The sequence below is a fragment of the Malania oleifera genome, chromosome 6 (assembly GCF_029873635.1).
Source record: "Malania oleifera isolate guangnan ecotype guangnan chromosome 6, ASM2987363v1, whole genome shotgun sequence".
Lineage (NCBI taxonomy): Eukaryota > Viridiplantae > Streptophyta > Magnoliopsida > Santalales > Ximeniaceae > Malania > Malania oleifera.
Window position 1 is genome coordinate 86289429 of NC_080422.1, and position 22422 is coordinate 86311850.

Sequence of the window (22422 nt, forward strand, 5' to 3'; positions counted from 1 at the left end):
TTTCAACTCTGCCAACTCTGCTGGCGCCATTTGGTACGGTGCTTTGGAGATCGACGCTGTACCTGGAAGTAGATCAATGGAAAAATCTACCTCTTGATCAAGCGGCAAACCTGGTAATTCATTTGGGAACACATCTATAAATTCTTTTACCGCAGGTGTATTGATAAGCTTCAATTCATTTTCTGACATTTCCTTCACAAAAGCCATGAATCCTAGACAGCCATTCTGGAGCAGCTCCTCACTTGAAAAGCTAAGACCATATGAGGTAAAGATCGCACTCGTAACCCTGTAAATCTAAATTCTGATTTTCCTGGAGGTATGAATGTCACTTCCTTTGCACGACAGTCAATAATAGCAGAATTAGCTGCTAGTCAATCCATGCCGAAGATGATATCAAACCCGTGCATATCTAACACCACAAAATCAGCAGATAAAATCTTCCCCTGAACATCAACTAGGCAACCACGGAGTACCCTACTACATCTCACCGTTGACCCGGTCGGTGTTGCCACTAATAACTTGACATCTAGTAGTTGTGTTTTCGCCCCACATAATTTAACACACCTCAAGGACACAAACGAATGTGTGGCACCAGAGTCAAAAAGTGCAATAACTTTAAATGAAAACATATTAACCGTACCCGTCACCACGTCGCCGGTCGCCTCAGCATCACCTAGCGTCAAAGCAAAAACCCTGGCTAGGGCCATATTCCTCTGCTGGCCTTCACGTGACACTTGGTAGCCTCCTCGAGCAGGTCTAGGAGCAGGAGCAGCACCAATTTGTGTCAGACACTCCCTCATCATATGTCCTGGCTCCCCGCACCTATAGCAGACACCTCGCTCGACATGACACTCCCTCAAGTGTCTCTTCCCACAAGATGGGCAAGCTGGAGATGGCTGTACACCCTGAAAACCGTGATTCCGGGCCTCCTATCTCCGGTCTCTCTAATAGCCACCTTTCTTCCACAAAGCACGGCCGACTCCCTGCTGGGAACCAGAAGGTGCTGATCTCTTCGTCTGTCTCTGCTCCTTAGCCTCCAACCGATCACCAATTTCTGCTATAGTAGCTCGGTCAACCAGCTCAGCGAAGTCCTACAACTTTAATATCGATACCTGCTTATAAATTTCTCCCCTCAAACCCCTCTCAAACTGTCGTACCTTCTTTGTTTCATCTGGTATAATGTACGGGGAAAAGCGAGACAATTCAATGAACCTCGCCACGTACTGCTGCACTAACGACTGTCCCTGCTTCAGATTCAGGAACTCCTCAATCTTAGCCTCCCTGGATGAGGCTGAAAAATACCTGTCGAAGAATATTTCTTTAAACCGTTCCCACGTCATCTCCACTGGTACAGTCCTCTACTGCTCTAATAATCTCACTGCCGACCACCATCTCTCAACCTCTCCAATCAGTTTATATGTGGCAAATAGTACCTTCTGCTCCTCCGAACACTGCAGTACTGCAAACACTTTCTCTATCTCCCGCACCCAGTTTTTAGCGACTGCAGGATCTATCCCTTCTGAGAAATTTGGAGGACTTATCTTAATAAACTTCTCTATCGAGCTACCGTGGCTTACAGATGGACCATCCTGTTCCTTCGAACTCTTGGCAATTTCTACCATAACCTGCTGTGCCACACTGCGTAAAATAGCATCTGAATCACTACCTGCAGCGCCTAAGGGTCCAGCACCCTCACTCCCACTGGCGTGGGCACTACTGCCACCAGGGTCCATCCTGAAAAGTAAATAACTTAACTCAAAACCCCCTTCTCTATACATATCATCCAACTCAAATAATATATTCTCCTAATTAATTCATCTCTCCTGATCTTAATTCAAGGTTCAATCCTACAACCTAGATACCCAACCCGATGATAGTTTACGATGGCTTTCTTGAAATCGTCACCCCAAGAAAATCACACAAACCACCACGGAAGTCCTGCATCTAGACTACAAAACCAGAACTCAAATTCCCTTATCCTATACTTTGGTATTATTACTGCTGCACTCTAGAGTCTACAGAACCTAGTATCTTAGGCTCTGATACTAAACTGTAACGACCTGCTTAACTTATCTTTCATGCCCCAAACCCCGAAATGGGACCCAGGGGTGAAAATGTAACTTAACATGTCCCGATATCATACAAATCATCACAGATACAGTACAAAGGTTGAGGGTCCGACCCTGTGGGGTTCCCAGGCACCCTAAACACATCCAACATAATCATATACGCAGCGGAAAAACCATACATACATATGCAGAACCATACCAGAGTCTATATAAGAGCAGAACATGGCTCTATCGAAACGTACAATTGGGTGCCCAAATATATCTCAAAATGGCTACCTAACAAAAATACGGTCCTAGCACTTACCCAAGCGTTAAACGCAGTACATCGGCCACTACGCTCCCTACACCAGGACGCTAGTTCCGGTTACTCGAAGGACCTGTAAAAATGTACGTACAACAGGGGTGAGACACCTCTCAGTAAGGAAGAACACAGGTTATATCGGTGTGTGGCATTTGAGTGTTATCATGATGCAACATACATGCAGTTGAATGCAATCTAGTACTAATTTACACAGTGCATACACGCACACACAACACATGATCAGCAATCCTGGTGTCGTCACACCCTTTGGCCTGAAGCCGGTCCATGACAATTCGACGTTGGCCCGGCCAACCCGCGAAGCAAGGCACCACCGGCACATGGCTAGTCCCCGACTCCCATGGCATCGTACTTGCGTTAACTGGTGGATCCACACCCTTTGGATTAATCTGTCGGAATAGGCTCACGCCCTCAGATATAGAGTCGGACACTCTTGCCTATGTAACAGGCGATAAACACTCGCCCTCGGATATAGAGTCGAACACTCTCAGTACCTGGAACAATTTTGAAACCCAGTTCCTACTAGTATTTCAACATATCACACAGACATGCATGCTCATATAATCAAACAAACCACACCCATTTGGTAATCTAAATCATGGTTTTCCAAACGAATACAATTTAAACAAGTCAAGGCACGACCATCCCAATATCACAGTATAAATCAACATATACCCGCGGTTTTCAACAAAACTAGGGATGCAGTCCGTAGCCCCTTTTTTCCCAAAACTGTAATAATGAAAAACCCATAGTTTTCCTCATTAGATCCCCCTAAATGAGTAGCCAAAACACACACACAGGACCGTGGACCACAGTTCCACCAAGTCTGATTTCAAAAATAACCAATATAAACATAATTCCCCTTACCTTTTCCCCGGATAATAAATCCTGAACTCCAAGGGCCCTAAATAGCAAACTGAGTTCCAAAACCTACAAATCACAGTACAGAATATACTCACAAAATAGTTTCCTACAAAACTACCAGATCAGAAATGAAAACCGAGCCTTACCTTGATTTTATGCCAAAACCCAAAAATCTTCGAAACGAGATTCCGATTCGTAGAAATTGTAGAGAATCCTTCCACGATCCTTGTGGTAACTTCAGATTTCTGATTCTGTCAACAAACGATGAAGAAATCTAGAGAGAGAGAAAGAGAGAGAGAGAGAGTAGGGAGAGGTTTAGAGGGAGAGAGAGATAAGATTGAAGTTTCTTAGCTTGGAAGTAAAGCATATTCTATTTATAGCCGTTTGACCCCAGCCCAATTCGTCGACGAAATGGTGCCTTCGTCGACGAATCTCCCACTGACTTCGTCGACGAATCGGTGGCCTCGTCGACGAATCTGAGATCACCGGTTTTTCCGAGACTCCTCGACTTCTCCTCGTTGACGAGTCTCTAAATTTCGTTGACGAGAAGAAAAATGGCTTTGTCGACGAAAATTGGCTTCGTCGACGAAATGTGCCAAATTCCCAATTTGCCCCTCTCTTATTTATTTAAACCCAGTTGTCACGGTTCGGGTTCTTACAATCTCCCTTCCTTACAAAAATTTTGTCCTCGAAATTTGCCATCTCTTATTCATAAAGTCATATCCGGAATACACAAATACGATCTACCAACAATAAACTAGCGACTACTACAGTGCAGTCTCATCATACTCATGCACATACATACCCTTACTTATGGCGGAGGAATACCTTGGTTACATATACAAAAGTCTCAAGAGTTCACAATATAGACACACTCTCGACGACTAACCACCTATCCCAACCCATAGTAGGATCATGTATAAGTGCTCAAAACAATTGCGGATACCTCCGACATATTTCCATTTCCAGTTCCCAAGAAGCTTCCTCAACCTCGTGGTTTCACCACATAACCTTTACTAACGGTATCTCTCTGGTACGAAGCTTCTGAACTTTACTGTCCAGAACCTGAATAGGTATCTTCTCATATGCTAAAGTATTCCCAATTTCCAACTCATCATAACTGATAACATGTGAAGGATCCAACACGTACCTTCTCAACATGGATACGTGAAACACATCATGGACCCTCGAAAGTGCGGGAAGTAATGCAACTCTGTAGGCTACCGGACCTACTCGCTCAAGTACCTCAAATGGTCCAATATACCTCGGGCTCAGCTTGCCCTTCCTCCCAAATCTCATCACCCCTTTCATCAGAGCAATACGTAGGAATACCTTACCTCCCACCTCGAACTCTAACTCGCGGCGGCGAACATTTGCGTAACTCTTTTGCCGACTCTGAGTTGATCTGATCCTCTCCCGGATCAAACCCACCTTCTTAGATGCCCGCTGAACAAGTTCAGGTCCTAACACCTGACGTTCACCAACCTCATCCCAACACAAAAGAGATCGACACCTCCAACCATACAAAGCCTCAAATGGTGCCATCTCGATACTAGACTGGAAGTTGTTATTATAAGCGAACTCTACAAGTGGCATAAACTGTATCTAGTTACCACTGAAATCTAACACACAAGCTCGCAACATATCTTCCAAACTCTGTATCGTCCTCTCCGACTGTCCATCAGTCTAGGGGTGGAACGCTGTACTGAAAGTAAGCTTCATCCCCAATGCCTCCTACAAGCTCATTCATAATCGAGAAGTAAAGCTCATATCTCAATTTGACACAATGGACACCGGTAGTCCGTGCATTCTCACAATCTCATGCACATACAAATCTGCTAGCTTACTCAAAGGATAGCCAACTTTCATCGGTATGAAATGAGCATATTTAGTCAATCTATCCATGATTACCCAAATAGCATATTGCTCGTGAAGTACTGGAAAAAATTTGGTCACAAAATCGATGGAAATATGCTCCTATTTCCACACCAGAATAGTCAAAGGCTGCAAAGGCCCTGCCGACCTCTGATGTTCAGCTTTCACCTGCTAACACGTCAGGCACTGCTCCACGAACTGAGCAATCTGCTTCTTCATACCAGACCACCAGAAGGTCTCACACAAGTCCCGATACATCTTTGTAGTACCAGGATGTACTGCATACATGGAGCGATGCGCTTCCTCTAGAATCGTCCTTTTGATCTCATCATCGTTTGGAACACATAGTTTGGTCCCAAACCTTAACACACTTCCCTTAGAGATGTTAAAATCTGTAGCCAGTCCCTATTGTACCTTTTCCATAACCTTTGCCAACTCTGCATCACTAGCCTATGTGGCTTTTATATGCTCAAACAAGGTCGGTTGGGCCGCCAAACCAGCAAGATAAGCCTGATGATTACCAACCACCAACTCTATACCTGAGTCTTCCAAATCCCTTCTGATGTGACACTGAGTTACAATTACAGATACAGTCGTAGGCCCTAACTTCCGACTCAATGCATCAGCCACCACATTAGCCTTCCTTGGGTGATAACTGATCGTGCAATTGTAGTCTTTAATCAATTCAAGCCACCGCCTCTGCCTTATATTCAACTCCTTCCGTGTGAAGAAATATCTAAGACTCTTATGGTTAGTGAAGATCTCACACTGCACCCCGTACAGATAGTGTCGCTAGATCTTCAATGCATATACCACAACAGCCAACTCCAAATCGTGCGTAGGGTAATTCTTCTCATACTTTTTCAATTGCCAAGAGGCATAAGCTACTACCCTTCCCTGCTGCATGAGCACACATCCCAGGCCTTTCAGAGACGCGTCGCTATAAATCACAAACCCACCATCCCCCAAAGGAATGGTTAACACTGGAGCAGTAACCAGCCGGTGCTTCAACTCCTGAAAGCATTGCTTGCAATCACTGGTCCACTCAAACTGCACTCCTTTCCTAGTCAATCGTGTCAAAGGTTCAGACAATTTAGAGAAACCCTCTACAAACAGAAGATAGTAACCCGCCAGTCCCAGAAAACTCCGAACCTCCTACACATTCTTCGACCTTACCCAGTCGACCACAGCTTCAATCTTGCTAGGATTAATAGATATACCATCCCCAGTAACCACATGGCCTAAGAACGCAATTTGACTCAACCAGAATTCACATTTCTTCAATTTTGCGTACAACTTTTTCTCCCGCAGATTTTGTAACACTAACCTCAAATGTTCCACGTGCTCTTCCGTACTCCTCCAGTATACCAGAATGTCGTCAATGAACACCACCACGAACCGATCCAAGTACTCATGGAAAACCCTGTTCATCAGATCCATGAACACCGCCGGAGCATTCGTCAACCCAAAAGGCATGACTAAGAATTCGTAGTGGCCATATCTGGTTCGGAATGCTGTCTTCGCTACATCCTCCGCTCTGACCCTCACCTGATGATATCCTGACTGCAAGTCGATCTTCGAAAAGACCCTCATCCCCTGCAACTAGTCAAAAAGATCATCTATACGAGGTAAAGGATCATGATTTTTCATAGTTACCTTGTTAATTTCATGGTAATCAATGCACATCCGCATCAACCTATCCTTTTTCTTCACAAATAGCACTGGAGCTCCCCAGGGCGAAACACTAGGTCGAATGAATCCCCTGTCCAGTAATTCCTGTAACTGCTCCTTCAACTCCCGAAGTTCTGTTGGAGCCATTCGGTACGGAGCTTTAGAGATCGGTGCCCTACCAGGCAGCAACTCTATCGCAAACTCCACCTTACGATCTGGAGGTAAACTAGGTAAATCATCTGGAAACACATCCGAGAACTTGCTGACTACCCGAATAACTTCGAGCCTCAACTCATCTCGTGGCAGTTCCTTTATACAAGCTAGGTACCCCTGACATCCGTCCAAGAATAGCCTCCTCGCTTGTAGTGCCAATAGATTCTATGGCACTGGACGCATACACGATCCCACAAATTTGTACTCCTGCTCTCTAGGAGGTCTGAAAACTACCACCTTCCTACGACAGTTGATCACAGCATAACTGGAGAACAACCAATCCATCCCCAGAATGACATCGAACCCCGACATGTCATATACAACAAGATTCACCGGTAGCAGCTTTCCCTAAATTTCCACTAGGCAGTCTACCCACATCTTCCTATAGAAAGATACACTCCCAGATGGCATAGTAACAGATAAAACCTCATTCATGTCTCGGGTCTCAACCTCACATCGTCCCATAAAATTCACAGACACAAAAGAATGGGTTTCCTCTGAATCAAACAAAACAGAGGCTTTATTCGAAAGCAATAATAAGGTACCTATCACCACGTTACCTACATACTCAGCGTCCGTTGGAGTAAGAGAATATACTCTGGCTGGAGCTGTATTCGTCTGAGTGGTTCCTCGAGGTATCTGATTGCTCCCTCGATTCCCACTGAATGTAGGCACATCTCGCCTCGGTGCTCAACAATCCCAAGCCATGTGACCTGGCTGGCCACAGTTGTAGCAGTTACCCTCAAATAATCAGCACTCACCCTCGTGCCGCTTGTAGCACCTGGTACAACGACCACTAGCCTGACTTCCCTGAGGATCCTGGCACTCGTATTCTGACGATAGCCAGAGCCCTTGTTCCTTTTCTTCCACGATCCCTGACAAGATCCTGTCTGAGAACCAGAAGGTACTGTCCTCTTCCTCGATTCCTGATCTACCTCGTCTTCTCGGATACCGATCTCAATCACCGTGGCTTTATCCACCAAAACCAAGAACTCGTGGATTTGAAGCATACCCACCAATCTACGAATATCATTCCTCAAACCCTTCTCGAACCTCCGAGTCTTCTTATACTCGCTCGAGATCATGCATGGTGCAAAGCGAGACAACTCTATGTATCGAGCCGCATACCCCTACATCGTCAAACTCTCCTAAGTTAGCGCAGAAAACTCATCTGCCTTCGCATCATGTACAGAAGCCGGGAAGTATCTATCGAAGAACACCTCCTTGAAATGGCTCCATGTCATTTCCTCAGGACTGGCTCTCTGCTTCTCCAACAGACTCACCACAGTCCACCGTCGACCTGCCTCCCCAGACAGCTGGAAGGTAGCATAAAGAACTCGCGACCTATCCGTGCAGTGCAGGACCTCCAAGATCCTCTTAGTCTTCTCGACTCAATCCTTTGCGGTCGTCGGGTCAGGTCCTCCAGAGAACGTCGGAGGATGCATGCGTGTGAACATCTCAATCGTGCACCCGACAGTGGGTGAAAATGGGACCCAAACCCCGAAATGGGACCTAGGGGTGAAAATGTAACCTAACCTATCCCTGTATCATACAAATCATCACATATACAGTACAAAAGATGAGGGTCCGACCCCATGGGGTTCCCAGGCACCCTAAACACATCCAAATACAATCATATACGCAGCGGAAAAACCATACATACATATGCAGTATAATACCAAAGTCTATACAAGAGCAGAACATTACTATATCAAAACGTACAACTGGGTGCCCAAATACATCTCAAAATGGCTACCCAAAAAAAATACAATCCTAGCACTTACCCAAGCGTTAAATGCAGTACACTGGCCACTACGCTCCCTACACCAGGATGCTAGTTCCGGTTACTCGAAGGACCTGTAAAAATGTACATACAACAGGGGTGAGACACCTCTCAGTAACGAAGAACACAGGTTATATCGGTGTGTGGCATTTGAGTGTTATCATGATGCAACATACACGTAGTTGAATGCAATTCAGTACTAATTTACACAGTGCATACACGCACACACAACACATGATCAACAATCCTAGTGTCGTCACACCCTTCGGGCCCGAAGTCAGTCTGCGACAATCCGACGTTGGCTTGGCCAACCTGCGAAGCATGGCGCTACCGACACATGGCTAGTCCCTGACTCCCATGGCATCGTACCGGCGCTAACTGGTGGATCCACACCCTTCGGCCTGATTTATCGGAATAGGCTCATGCCCTCGGATATAAAGCCGGACACTCTTGCCTACATGGCAAGTGATAAACACACGCCCTCGGATATAGAGCCGGACACTCTCAGTACCTGGAATAATTTCAAAACCCAGTTCCTACTAGCATTTCAACATATCACACACACATGCATGCTCATATAACCACACAAACCACACCCATTTGGTAATCTAAATCATGATTTTCCAAATGAATACAGTTTAAACAAGTCAAGGCACGATCATCCCAATATCACAGTATAAATCAATATATACCCACGGTTTTCAACAAAACCAAGGATGCAGCCCATCGCCCCCTTTTTCCCAAAACTGTAATAATGAAAAACCCATAGTTTTCCCCATTAGAGCCCCCCAAATGAGTAGCCAAAACACACATACAGGACCGTGGACCCGGTTCCACCGAGTCCGATTTCAAAAATAACCAATATAAACATAGTTCCCTTTACCTTTTCCCCGGATAACAAATCCCGAACTCCAAGGCCCCTAAACAGCGAACCAAGTTCCAAAACCTACAAATCACAGTACAGAATATACTTACAAAACAGTTTCCTACAAAACTATCGGATCAGAAATGAAAACCGAGCCTTACCTCAATTTTACGCCAAAATCCAAAAATCTCCAAAATGAGATTCCGATTCATAGAAATTGTAGAGAATCCTTCCACGATCCTCGTGGTAACTTCAGATTTCTGATTCTGTCAATGAACGACGAAGAAATCTAGAGAGAGAGAGAGAGTAGGGAGAGGTTTAGAGTGAGAGAGAGAGATAAGATTGAAGTTTCTTAGCTTGGAAGTAAAGCATATTCTATTTATAGCCCTTTGACCCTGACCCAATTCGTCAACGAAATGGTGCCTTCGTCGACGAATCGGTGGCCTCGTCGACAAATCTGAGATCACCGATTTTTCTGAGACTCCTCGGCTTCTCCTCGTTGACGAGTCTCAGAATTTCGTGGACGAGAAGAACAAAGGTTTCATCGACGAAAATTGGCTTCGTCGACGAAATGTGCCAAATTCCCAATTTGCCCCTCTTTTATTTATTTAAACCCAGTTATCACGATTCGGGTTCTTACATTATCACATAATAAACATAAATAATAATAATATCAACCCGAACCCGTGGGTAACGGGGATAACCTGACATCAACAGCGGAAACCTAAGCAGCAGTAAAAATAATTTACATCCATCAACCATTAATTACATATTACGAGAGTCTACTTCATTCTCAAAATATAGTATTTATATACAATTTCAAAAAATGTCAAAATAAACCTAGGATCATACAACAAAAATCTCCTAATCCTAGATCAAAATCTTACCCTCCTAGTGGGGTATCTCACTAAGCTCAACGGCGGCCACGACCCACCGGTCTCTCAGGATCTCCTGAAAATCATTTAATATTCGGCGGTGAGACACTTCTCAGTAAAGGAAAATAAACTAAATACAACTGTGTGGCAACATGAATATTTAATGTAGTTATACATATACAATACATTTCATATATCTATAAACATTCGTCATAACATACTGAATCATCATGTGCTTTCATATTTACTAATAATTCATATAGTTCATAAAACATCTGTTATAACTAATAATACTAAAAACATACCAGGATGAATAGCTAGCTGATGTCATGTATTACCCCATATGATGGATTGTGCAGCCCGAAGGCGGGACCTGACAATGGTTGGCCGACCATTGCTGAGTTAAAAATGTCTGTAAGTACGATGGGCCCGCCACACCCTGGTCTGAACTGCCAAGTGGACGTCCACACTCTATTGAAAGTCACATCGACTATCCATCTCCCACCCCCTCGTGGAGTGGTTAGCACTAATTTGAACATAGATATCTGATCTATATATAACTACGGTACCGTGCTCCTGAATTGAACTAAACTAACATCCGGGTTCGGATAACATATAGTACATGATAATATAGCATCTTTCATAATTTCATAAATACCGCATTGTGCCAAAATCATACATAAATATGGCCTCGTGCCGAAATCATACATAAATACGAGCCTGCGCTGAAATCATTCACAAATACGAGCTCGCGCCGAAATCATACATAAATACGTCATTCTGAAAATAATCATTTTATCATGTATTTGTCAACATCATAATGCACTGTATACTTTCATAATTTCTCAAACCATACTGCATTCATATCATTATCATATCATAATATTTCTCCATGTAAAATAATATTTATGCCTCACATTTGCTGTATAAAATCATACATTGTATTCTAAAAATCATGATTTCTGGCATCTCATACATATATATACGTTTCAACATAATAGCAGTATTTTTCCCAAACGTGCATTTATTCCATAATATTCAAATGTCGTAAATATTTTCAGGAAATCAATTTACTCGTAAATAATAGTAATTTGCTTGAAAAATAATTGCTTTAGTTTATTCCCTTACCTAACTATTGAGAAAGCCCCCTGAAATATCCTGGTCTAACACCCGTAGGATTTCCTGATTAATACCCTGAAAATGAAAATTCACAGTATTAAACTTCAGTATTTTCACGTGAATATCATTTCCTATAACTACCGCAAGATCAAATTTGGCTTAAAAAGTCTTACCTCAACTTAGGGATGATTTCCAACTTGCTTTCACCAACGATTCGTTCTAGCAGATTTGGAGAGAACTTCCCCAGGAGCGTCGTGGTGGTTTTAGATTGTCGATCCGACGTAAATTTGGCTCAAAATAGAAGAAAGAAGGAGAGGGAGCCGAAGGGATAGAGAGAGGGTGAGGGTTTGCTTAATTGTGAAGCTAAAATCCGAATTTTTAATATTTATAGGACTAGATTAGTCGATGAGTCACGTCATCTCGTCGACGAGTCCTTTAGTAATTTCGTTGACGAAACCCACTCCTCGTTGACGAAATTCAGTCGGCTCAAAAACCTATCTCAGAATTTCCTCGTCGATGAATCTGGCCTTCGTCGACGAGGTCTTCTAATACCCTGGTCGACGAATCCCCTGTGTTCGTCAACGAGGCCTCTGATAATTTCCCTTTCTCTTTATTATTTTAAATACCATTTTTATTCGGGTTGTCACAGTACAACTTGATCAATTTTTCGTGTATGCTCATCGTCACTCATTAGTATTTGTTTCAAATCATTGTTTTTTTTTCCCATGCATTTTTTTTATATGACAATGTAAGTTTGATGTCCCAGAATTCTTACTATGGTAGAGATATTTCTTAGGACAATACTTATATTGGACATATTTTTTATCTCCATCTTCAATCAACTCAAAATCTATCCAAATATTAGATGTTTTTTTCATAACTCTTTTTACCTGTGGTGTTGTCTCATTTGTTGGTTCTATGTTTGATGAATCTAACAACCGAATTTCTTTTTCACTCATTTCATCATTTTGATCAATTGATTGAGACATTTTTTTTCTCCTAATCCTTGTAATGCATGCAAAAAATAGAGAAATTGGATTAAATATTTTCATTTTATATTTAAATTGTCTGTGTGGCGTGTGGGCCGTGTGGGCACTTGGGCAGTGGGCTTGCCGGCTGTTGGGCTTTTATGGGTTAATAATGTAATCGACTTTTAAGCGGGTTGGCGAATATTCATTGGATAAACTAGATCTAACCCGCTAAGCGAGCGGGCATGAAAATGGAAAACCATATTCGACTCATTTAACAAGTGGTTGATTATAAGTCGGTTAAAACAGGTCAGCTGCGGTTCAGATTAACATATTTTTATCCATTTTGTCAGGTCTAGTGGAGTTGAGGGAGGGGGAGGGGCAGGGGGAAGCTCATTTTTTCGCTTTAATTTTTTTAAAAAAAAACAAAGTAAAATTGTTAGAGTTAAAATAATCATTTAAAAATAAATTTTAATAAATAAATTTAGTAAAAATAAAATTAATAAATTAATATAAAATTATCTTCTAAAATACTATCTTCATCGCTTCATTAACTAAAGGAAACCTCAAATGATTTTTAATCATTTTTTATTAAATTCAATCCTACTTTATAAAATATCCTTAAATTATAAATTATTTTTAATTAAAGTATTTAAAAATTATACGTGCATAAGTAATTTAATAATCTTACTTTGAAATTGAAGAAAACCTTGATTACCTTAATGATCTTCCAAATAATTTTCAAAAATTTAGACAATCCGCCTTTTAGTTTTTAAGACAGGATGACAACATATATGAAAGTATTTAAAATCTTATTATCATTCAAATTCAAAACTTATAAAAAGTTTAAATTTAATCATAAATAATTCTTTTTTAGGAGTTAAATTTATAAATGGTAGATAGTAATGGAGATATTTTTAGAAATTATTATGCTCGACAAAATGGTTTATTAGAAAAAAATTGTAAAATGCATTATTATATATTTATTATTATTTTAAAAAGTTACAAATACAAAAAGTGGATAAAATTCAAAAAGTATTAAAGAAGCTTTTTAAAAAATATGATTAATGAAAAATGATAATTGAAAATATTTAACTAATGGTAGGGATAATAATATCGAACAAGTTTTTTTTTTTTTTTTTTCTTGGTTTTAAAGGAGTCATAGAAGTTCTACGTGTTCTCTCGCATTCTATTGGTCGAGAAAGCTGCCGGCCCACCATCCCTTCCTTCTGGGCCTGCTCACAGCCAATCAGATTCAGCCAAACACGTAATGAACACAGAATAGTACTCTCGCGGGGAGGTTCTACCATCAACTGAATATGGAATCTCAATATTACATCGACAAAATTCACATTCACTCACTTTCAGTTTGCGAAAAATTTTCTGGAAATCGATCACACATCTCAGGGCTGGCAACAACCCTCTTTTTTCTGTTGCTGATGTAGGATTCGTCTTCCTCCAATTCTAGTGAGAGAAAGATAGAGGGAAGAGAAATGGCGAGAATCGAAGCAATGCTTGTTTTTGTGTTATCAGCAGTGTTAATCTCGTCATGGGTACCCGTATCTCAGTGTAGTTCCAAGAAACCGGTGGGAGTTGCTAGGAAAGAGGACGTGCCCTTCATCAAATGCCAGGTCTGTGAGAAGGTCGCTACCCAGTTGCACAACCAAGTTCAGAAGAAGCAAGCTCAGATCTCTCCGAAGAAGGTATTTGGGTCATCTGGGTTGGTTCTAAATTCGTAATGAAGTAATGGGATTTTTTTAGTTCGTTGGATTTCATTTTGGTTTCTTTGTTTTGTTCCAGAGAAGGTGTTTTGATCGCATGGGTTGGGTTTAAATTGGAAATATAGTACTTTCAGTTCATCGTATTTGACTTTGTTTTCTTTGTTTTGTTCATGTTTGGGGTGCTGTGGGATCAGATCTCTGAGTATGAAGTCATCGAAATATCGGAGAATATGTGCAATTTGAAGAAAGAAGAAGCAGATTGGATCCTAAAAATCGACATAGTTGAAAAAGGGGATAAGTTGGAGGTAAGAAGCAAATTTTATTGTTTGGGAATTTGAATTTTTTTTGGTGGGTATTGTTTAAACTACTTTTTTTTGGTGTGTGGGAAAAGAATGCAAATTTCCAAATATGGAAGCATGGATTGTCTTCGTATTGTTTGCATTGTATATGCATCGACAAATTCCCAATGATAATTCAACTGTACTCAACTAAACAAAGCTTACTTATCATTTGAGCTAACATTGCATTTTTCTTGCTCCCAAACATGTCTCTTGGTCTTTCTCTGGGTGTTGCAGAATTTTCAAAAACTGTCAAACTGAAGTTTTCAACTGAAGATTCTCTCCCCCCCCCCCCCCCCTTCTTTTCTCTAGTAGTTTATATAGGTTGTTTGTAGATAGCAATTTGTGAAATGCTGATCTAACTGTAGAAATCAAAATATCTAATGGACAACTTGTGTGCAATTGTTTTTGGTTTAATGACTTACCTGTTTTCTTATCTATCTTGTGTGTTTCAGCTGGTTGAACAAGACTCTGAAGGACAGTGTAATTCAAAATGCAAGACAATTGAGCGGGCTTGTCAAGAGGTGAAATATTGATGTTTATTTCATACTTGATTGGATGCTGACTCAATGTAGCCTCCCAGTAATACAAACGATTTTTTCCACCTTTTCAAGTGCATCAAGTAGCAAGGACTTGGACCAGAAATGGCAAACAGTTCCCTAGATATTTTCTTTTTGTATTGTGCTTGCCAAAATGTAACGTCCTTATCCTGTTGCAAGCATCCAGCTAGCCTATTTTAGTAGTCTGCATCTTCAAGTTTCTCATGATTTTGAATCTACTCCTGTGCTTAATACACAATCTAAATGATCTCCATCTTGTGAATTGCAGATCATGGGGTATTCAGATACTGATGTTGCTGAATATATATTTACAACCAAACCTCAGGTTGATTCACTGATTAATTTTCTTTGTAAAGACCTCACCAAATCGTGCAGTACCAAGCCCCCACCAGTTCCCAAGGTATGGGCATTTTGATCATTTTGATTCCGTAGGCTAATGTTTTTCATGCTTGACATTCAGTGTTTTGAAGGAGATTCTTTGTATACTTGCATTACAAGGATTAATTTGGGCTATTTTTGATCATTTTGATTCCGTAGGCTAATGTTTTTCATGCTTGACATTCAGTGTTTTGAAGGAGATTCTTTGTATACTTGCATTACAAGGATTAATTTGGGTTATTTTCTTTAGCCGTATGTTGCTATATTTTGTTGATGTCATTATCACATGTCTTGAAAATATTCTGACTTAGATGTTCGCAGGCGTTAATATATTTAGCATACAAACGAAATTGCAGATTTTTATGGAGCTTAGTGTGAAATTCTGATTGGGGATATGGTACAGCTGCACATGATCATGTAGCTGTTCATTAATTTCATTCATGCATGAAAACTTTGGGAGGTGGACATGGAACCCTTCATAAAAATGTGTTGGGGTGCTATCAACTCCCCTTAGAAGTCCCCACACAAAGGCATAGATGATGTTTTTGTTGTTTGTTAGGGGTTTGGATCTTGTACCTACTTACCTATAGTGGAATGGGAATTTAAGGAAGGGCCCATGTCCCTGTGGATTGTTAGGCCCTGGAAGGAACTCGGGTACCATTGGTTATGACAAAAACTCTACTTAGATGTATAGGCACTAGTCTTAAATTTTTGTTTTTCAACTTAAACATATGTTTGCCCTCAGCATTAAAAATAATTTTTTTGCAAGTATTGATTCGAATGTGTTAAAAATGTTAGTTAACCTCCTTCCTAGGAGAAGCCACCAACTAAGAACCTCAATTGTTTGCTTCCTATGCAAAACCTTGATAGAATCTCACTCCAATCATGATAAAAATCATACCCATCAATATAAACCTTGAAATACTGTCAAGGTCAAATGCCTTAGAGTTTATTATTGTTAATTATATAAAAATGAAGTTATAATTCTGTTAGTAATATATGTTGGAGGTAGATGTATACCTTTGAGAATATTATATGTTTCTTGTATTTGATAATTTCATACATATTTTTGCCCATAATTGACATACTTTACATAGAAGTTTCCTAATCACGTCTTACCTTTGAGTCTTCTCTTCCCCACATCTGCACCTGCTTCGATATCTGCTTCCGCTCTGGTTTCACATCATTATGGTCAGAACATTAAAGAAAATGCTCCTGTAAATTTTGAATCAAAATTGGATTTTCCCTTACATTTATTTTCTACCTATATTTATTTTCTTTATTTATCACTGCAGTATTCGTCAGCCAAAAACTATAGGGTCATATATTCTTAATGGATGGCAAATTAATTGTTTCCCAAACACAGCAGATTGCTGATGTTTCGGATTATTACGTGATTATCTAATAGCTAGTTGGGGAAATGGAGATAGACCCCTTCCAAAGTTTTCTTTAGAATTAAACAAGCATGGTTAGACAAACAATTATTGACAGCATCCATGTCTAGGAGTGTGTTTAACTCTAAAAAAGTTCAGTTTTGGCAGAACTTGGCCTTTTACATTTAAAAATGATCTTGAGAAAATCTTTAATTATCAGGTTGAATGGTTAAATGTTTTTGAAGTTGTAAATGAAAGCTCTTGTACAAATTAATTTTTATTTGTCTATTCATGTCTTAAAATTGCTGTACATTTGCTACTGGAAAGACTACAGTTATGCTGAATTAGTTTATTTGAAAGCTAGGATAGTAGAAATGCTGATGACAATTAAACAGTAATATTGCAATTTTTATATTCAATCCTAGTTTCCTATGAAATACTTTTTCTTTCCATTTTTGAGTTGGTTTCTGCACTGGACTTTTTTAACAATCTGTTTGGATGAGGGATTTTGAGATGAGGTTCCATTGAAACATGGAATTTATAAATCCCTCTACCAAATCCATGTGTTGGCATAGCCCCTTAAAATCATTTTTTCCAAATTCAACCAGCTCGGGTGAAAGTTGTAAATCTCAATTAGCATTTAAAGTATGGGTTTTAAAGGGTAACAAAGATGAGGCTTGCCAAAAGGATTTTAGTAATCTTGGGATTTGTAAATTCTGAAATTCCATCATTTACAAAATTCCTTACCCTAAGTAGCCATAAAATTGTTATTTGCTTAAATTTTTTCCTTGAGATGCTGGCGGCACTTGAAGTTGTCCTATAGCAGCCAATGACTTATGAAGTCAAGGACAGCATGTGGAGTTCAAAAAAGAAATAAATAAATAAAAAAACTTGGACTCTGGTTGGGAGCATGGATTTTCTGGCCTTGGATTTGGATTTGTGTGAATTTGGATGAAACATAGTATAATTTTTTTTTGAGTTTAATCCAAATCCACATAAATCCAAACTCAAGACCCAAAATTCAGTTTCCCAAACGCTACTTGAATGTTTGCATTTCATATCATGTTATCCATTATTCATTGCATGCTTTTGTAAAATTGATGACAAAGCAAGGTGCTTTGATTTCTTTATTGAAAATGTTGCTTAAATTTCATTGATGGAAACTCCTGTTTGCTGTGGCTCAGGATAGGACTCCTGGAGAGCCTTTTGTCCCCAAGTCATCTAAAGAGGCTGAAATGGAAAAGCTATTGAAGTCCATGGAGGTAATTTCCTTTAGTAACTTAATATAAATGATTTCTTGTCAGCCTATTGCTCATTTTGGGGACTATATTCTGTTGCACATTGCTTCAGGGTATGCCAGGAGCGCCTGGCATGAAAATGTACTCGAGGGAAGATTTGATGAACATGAAAAATTTTGGTGGTGAAGATGCTGATGAAGATGACGATGATGATAGTGATACACACTTTCCATCAAACTTGGTACTTTCAAAATCTAATTTTACCATATTATTTTCTTGAGAATGAGAAACAAACAATAACTATCAGCACACGATACTTGCAGGGAAAAGTTCTACAAGAGAAAGAAAGTAGGAAGGGTGATTGGATGCAGAGGATCACAGAAGGAGTCGTGGACACAGGAGAGGCATTAAAGAGACATGCACACAAGGTTTCCAACCGGATACGACAGTGGTGGCGAGGAAAGAAACCAGAAGGTTCAATGAAGAATTCAAAGGGCAGCAAGCAAGAGCTTTAAGAAAATGATTGTTGAAAGATGGGTGTTTCTGAAGTTTTGGTTTGATCGATTATCGACAGGAATTATAGACGCAGATTTCTATTAGGAGGAATTGTGCTTTCCCTACAAACTTGGTTCCATTTTTTATCCTAACAAGCCTCTTAATATCTGAATGAATGTGGAAGCTTGCTTTGTTCAAGATGGAAGGCCATTCCAATGCTGTGCCATGTTCTATTTTGGGAGAGGTTACAAACTTATAATGATCCAAAATGACATGCCTTGTGGAGGGGATACTGTGTTACTTCGATTCTTTACCACTGCATGTATATGATGGTAGTATGCAATACAGTTTTGCTACTTCTCTTTGCATTTTGAGGTTCTGACTTTCTTTTAAAAAAATGAAAATAGAAATGTAGTAAGAGGTCTTTCAGTATAAGCTGAAAATTAAAAGTAGGATAACAAAATTTAAAGTTGGCAACTTGTTTTGTTCATATTATCAAAATTAAAATTAATAAAAAAAAATAATCCAATTTACCATTTGTTTTTTTGATACGACTAAAATAGTAAAAACACAAAAAAATAGAAGTTCAAAATATTACAATAAAAAAAATTGAATAATAATTATTTATTTTGTTATTATATTTTCAAACTCTGTTTTAGTGATTCAAGAACAATCCTATTGTTACTAGCAATTGAAAAATGGCAAAAATAATTTTTAAATGACTTTTTATTTTTTAAAATTTTAATAAATTATATGGACGTTTTATTTTAATTATTTTCTAAATCCACATGGTTGTTTTAAAATAATTTTAATCAAAATTTTTGTCGTAATGAATGATTTAATTTGAAAAAAAAATTAATTTCTTATTATTAAAGTTGTAGTAAGCTAAAATCATGAAATTTAGTTTCTAGTTTTTGTGAAATCTAACAAGACAATTAAAAAACTAGTAACGAAAGTAAACACATTATCATAATCTACTTCTTCATTATCAGCAATGAAAATAGAAAAAATAAAAAATAAAAAAAGTAATACAATACAACCCTTAGTTTTTGGATGATTTTCAATTAATTATTATAGTTTTAAGCCAAAATTTTATGTACATAATTAGTTGTCTAAAATGAAACTTAGTTGAGCAATTTAATATAATTTCTCTTAATTTGAGTGTAAAATTCGAAAAATTATCTTATTCAATATGAACCAAATATAAGGCAAGGATTCCAAACCCTTGTTAATGGCAATTATCAAAAATTAAATGAACCTTTACTATTCCAATTAAATGTCATGGATCACTTTTCTATTTCAATTGAATGCTATTGAATCTCTTCAGGTTTGTTTGTCCATTACATCATTAATTTGTGAATAGTATGCCTCTTCGGGTTTGTTCCCAAATAATGTGTTCCCCTCATCCGACTATAAATTGATTTAGCAAAAGACCAATGCACAATCTATTAAACCTTAACATTATGTTAGAAGCGGTAATTGGTATGAAATGTCGTTAATAATTTGTGATTTTGTGTTTTAAGAGGGACGGAGGGAGAGAAATGGACAATGGAGATGAGAGCTCAAGTTCTCAAGAAGATCATGTTAGTAATTGAGCATGCTATTGTGTAGGATCCACCATTGTGACAGTCGTTATAGATATTCAAATCTACATTTCTCTTAATAATTTATTATTCTAATCTGCTACTCTTGTTTTTTCATTTGATTTTACTAATAATGCATGTGTTTTTTTTTTTTTTTTTTTCAATTTGTGATGACAATTTAAATTTGCATTTAGCCTCTTTTTTTTTTTTTTTATGTAATGATTTGAAGCTATCATGGATAGAGATTATGACATTGGTTTTTTTTTTTTTTTCTACTTATTGGTATTACTACTTTGTCTCTTTTGATTGAATTAATTTTCTTTCTTGTTAAATGGGTTGGTTGTGGTTTACCTTATGACTCTTAGTGATTTGTGATTTTTTATGACAACTTTTTTGTGTGTGAATGTGTTCCTTGCAAACTAAAATTAGACAGAATTTTTTTTAAACTTGTTGAAATAATGTTCGGGAGGAATATATTCAAATTTTAAATTTAGTGAGCATCTTTTTATTTTTTGTAATCTCAAATATCATCATATATATGGTGATAAGGTAATTGTCAATATTTTTTTTTTTGGATTTCCTATAGAAGAGGATCCAAAAAACCTCATTCTACATATTTGATTCTGGATAATAAATTATTGTTGATTTTCTTCTATGCTATTGTTTGGTGAGACTATTTTTTTTAATATTAACTTCAACTACATCACATGAATCAGCAATTGACTTCAATGACATTCTTTTAGATTAGTTTGTCATTTTAAATTTATTTACCCAAGTGTTGTTATGTTTAGAAGATTATAAGATGTTAGGACCGGAGGAGCCAATGGATGGATTTGATACACATGGATGAACACCAACTTGACCCGAAAGCTTAAGCCTACTGGGTTTTGGACCCAACCATGTATATAAGCACTTATCATCCACTCAATTTTTCCAATGTGAGACAAACTCACAAGGAAATTCTCAACAATCTCCCCCTCACTTGTGAATTCCAACTGCTCCACCTTGAACAAAAACTGTCTCCCTTATGAGAGTAAACCTAATTCTCCAATAGTTGCTCAAGTGGACATTACCACTGGCGCCTTACACGTGTTAGATTGCATTCCTCGTGCCTCCGAACCAATCATACCTCTCACATCTTGACCCTATTCAGATCCATCCCCAGCCAAGATGATCCTTATTGGCCTCGGCCACATACTTGGTCCTCCAATTGTTAGCAAGTCGGGAGAATTAGCTTCACGTGTCGACTTTCACGATGTCGCACACCCAGAGTTATGAACTGTCGGCTCTGATACCACTTGTTAGGGATCTATGAACAATAATAACACACAAGCAAAATAAGCACACAAAATAAGAACACCAGATTTACGTGGTTCTGTCTAATCTGAACTACGTCCATAGAGCACACCGAATATACTATAACCTGAGAGAAAAACAAGAGGAGGATACACACACTCAACTTAACTTTTCTCACACTTTTCTCTCTCTCACCTTCAGCACTCTCACGCTCCTCGTTCATTCACTTCATAATATTCACATTCACGTACAATTGCTTCATTATATAACTATATTGAATGGATAGGAAAGGAAGGGAGTAATTGAGATATTTAATGAGTTATTTTAGCAGGTAGCCATTATCATTCTAGCGCATGAAAGTTGGCTCCTCCGCGGCTCATTTTCATCTGCAACTTATCCTCTTCAAGGCCATTTAATTTTCCGTTTTCATATTCTCTATTTCCATTTCAGCTTAAAACTTGATTTATTGTAATACATAGTGATTTTTTTTTTTTTTCAGTAGCTAGAGGTTTTTCTTTTTCTAAAATATGCATTTAAATTTCTCGCTAAAAAGGGTGCCATAAGATTTATTCAAAAAATTCAACCAATCAAGACCGTCATTAAAAAATTCACTCCACAAATTTGATACATATGAGGAGGAGTAATACTTTTTTTATTATTATCAATTTAGAATTTATTTGTTCATCACTATTATATATTCGGACTGATATTTTTATAAAATATTTTAAAATTCAAATGTGTATTAATTAATATATTTAATTGAGAAAAAATTTATCTTGAAACTAAAATTTTATTTTTAAAAATAAAAATATTTATAAA

General features: G+C 38.6%; 1 protein-coding gene across 1 annotated transcript; it reads left to right on the top strand.

Moving 5' to 3' along the window:
• The first annotated feature begins 13831 nt into the window (after positions 1–13831).
• LOC131158037 (uncharacterized) lies at positions 13832–19092 on the top strand. The gene is made up of 7 exons (XM_058112590.1): positions 13832–14324; positions 14537–14647; positions 15136–15204; positions 15509–15640; positions 18176–18253; positions 18342–18470; positions 18553–19092. Exons 1-7 carry the CDS (start codon positions 14115–14117, stop codon positions 18742–18744), a joined length of 921 nt encoding a protein of 306 aa, XP_057968573.1. The 5' UTR covers positions 13832–14114; the 3' UTR covers positions 18745–19092.
• Positions 19093–22422: the final 3330 nt, after the last annotated feature.

Coding starts and splice junctions, on each gene's coding strand:
- LOC131158037 (XM_058112590.1), top strand. CDS start 14,115: ATGGCGAGAATCGAAGCAATGCTTGTTTTTGTGTTATCAGCAGTGTTA. Junction 14,325..14,536: donor CTCAGATCTCTCCGAAGAAG/GTATTTGGGTCA, acceptor CTGTGGGATCAG/ATCTCTGAGTATGAAGTCAT. Junction 18,471..18,552: donor CACACTTTCCATCAAACTTG/GTACTTTCAAAA, acceptor CGATACTTGCAG/GGAAAAGTTCTACAAGAGAA.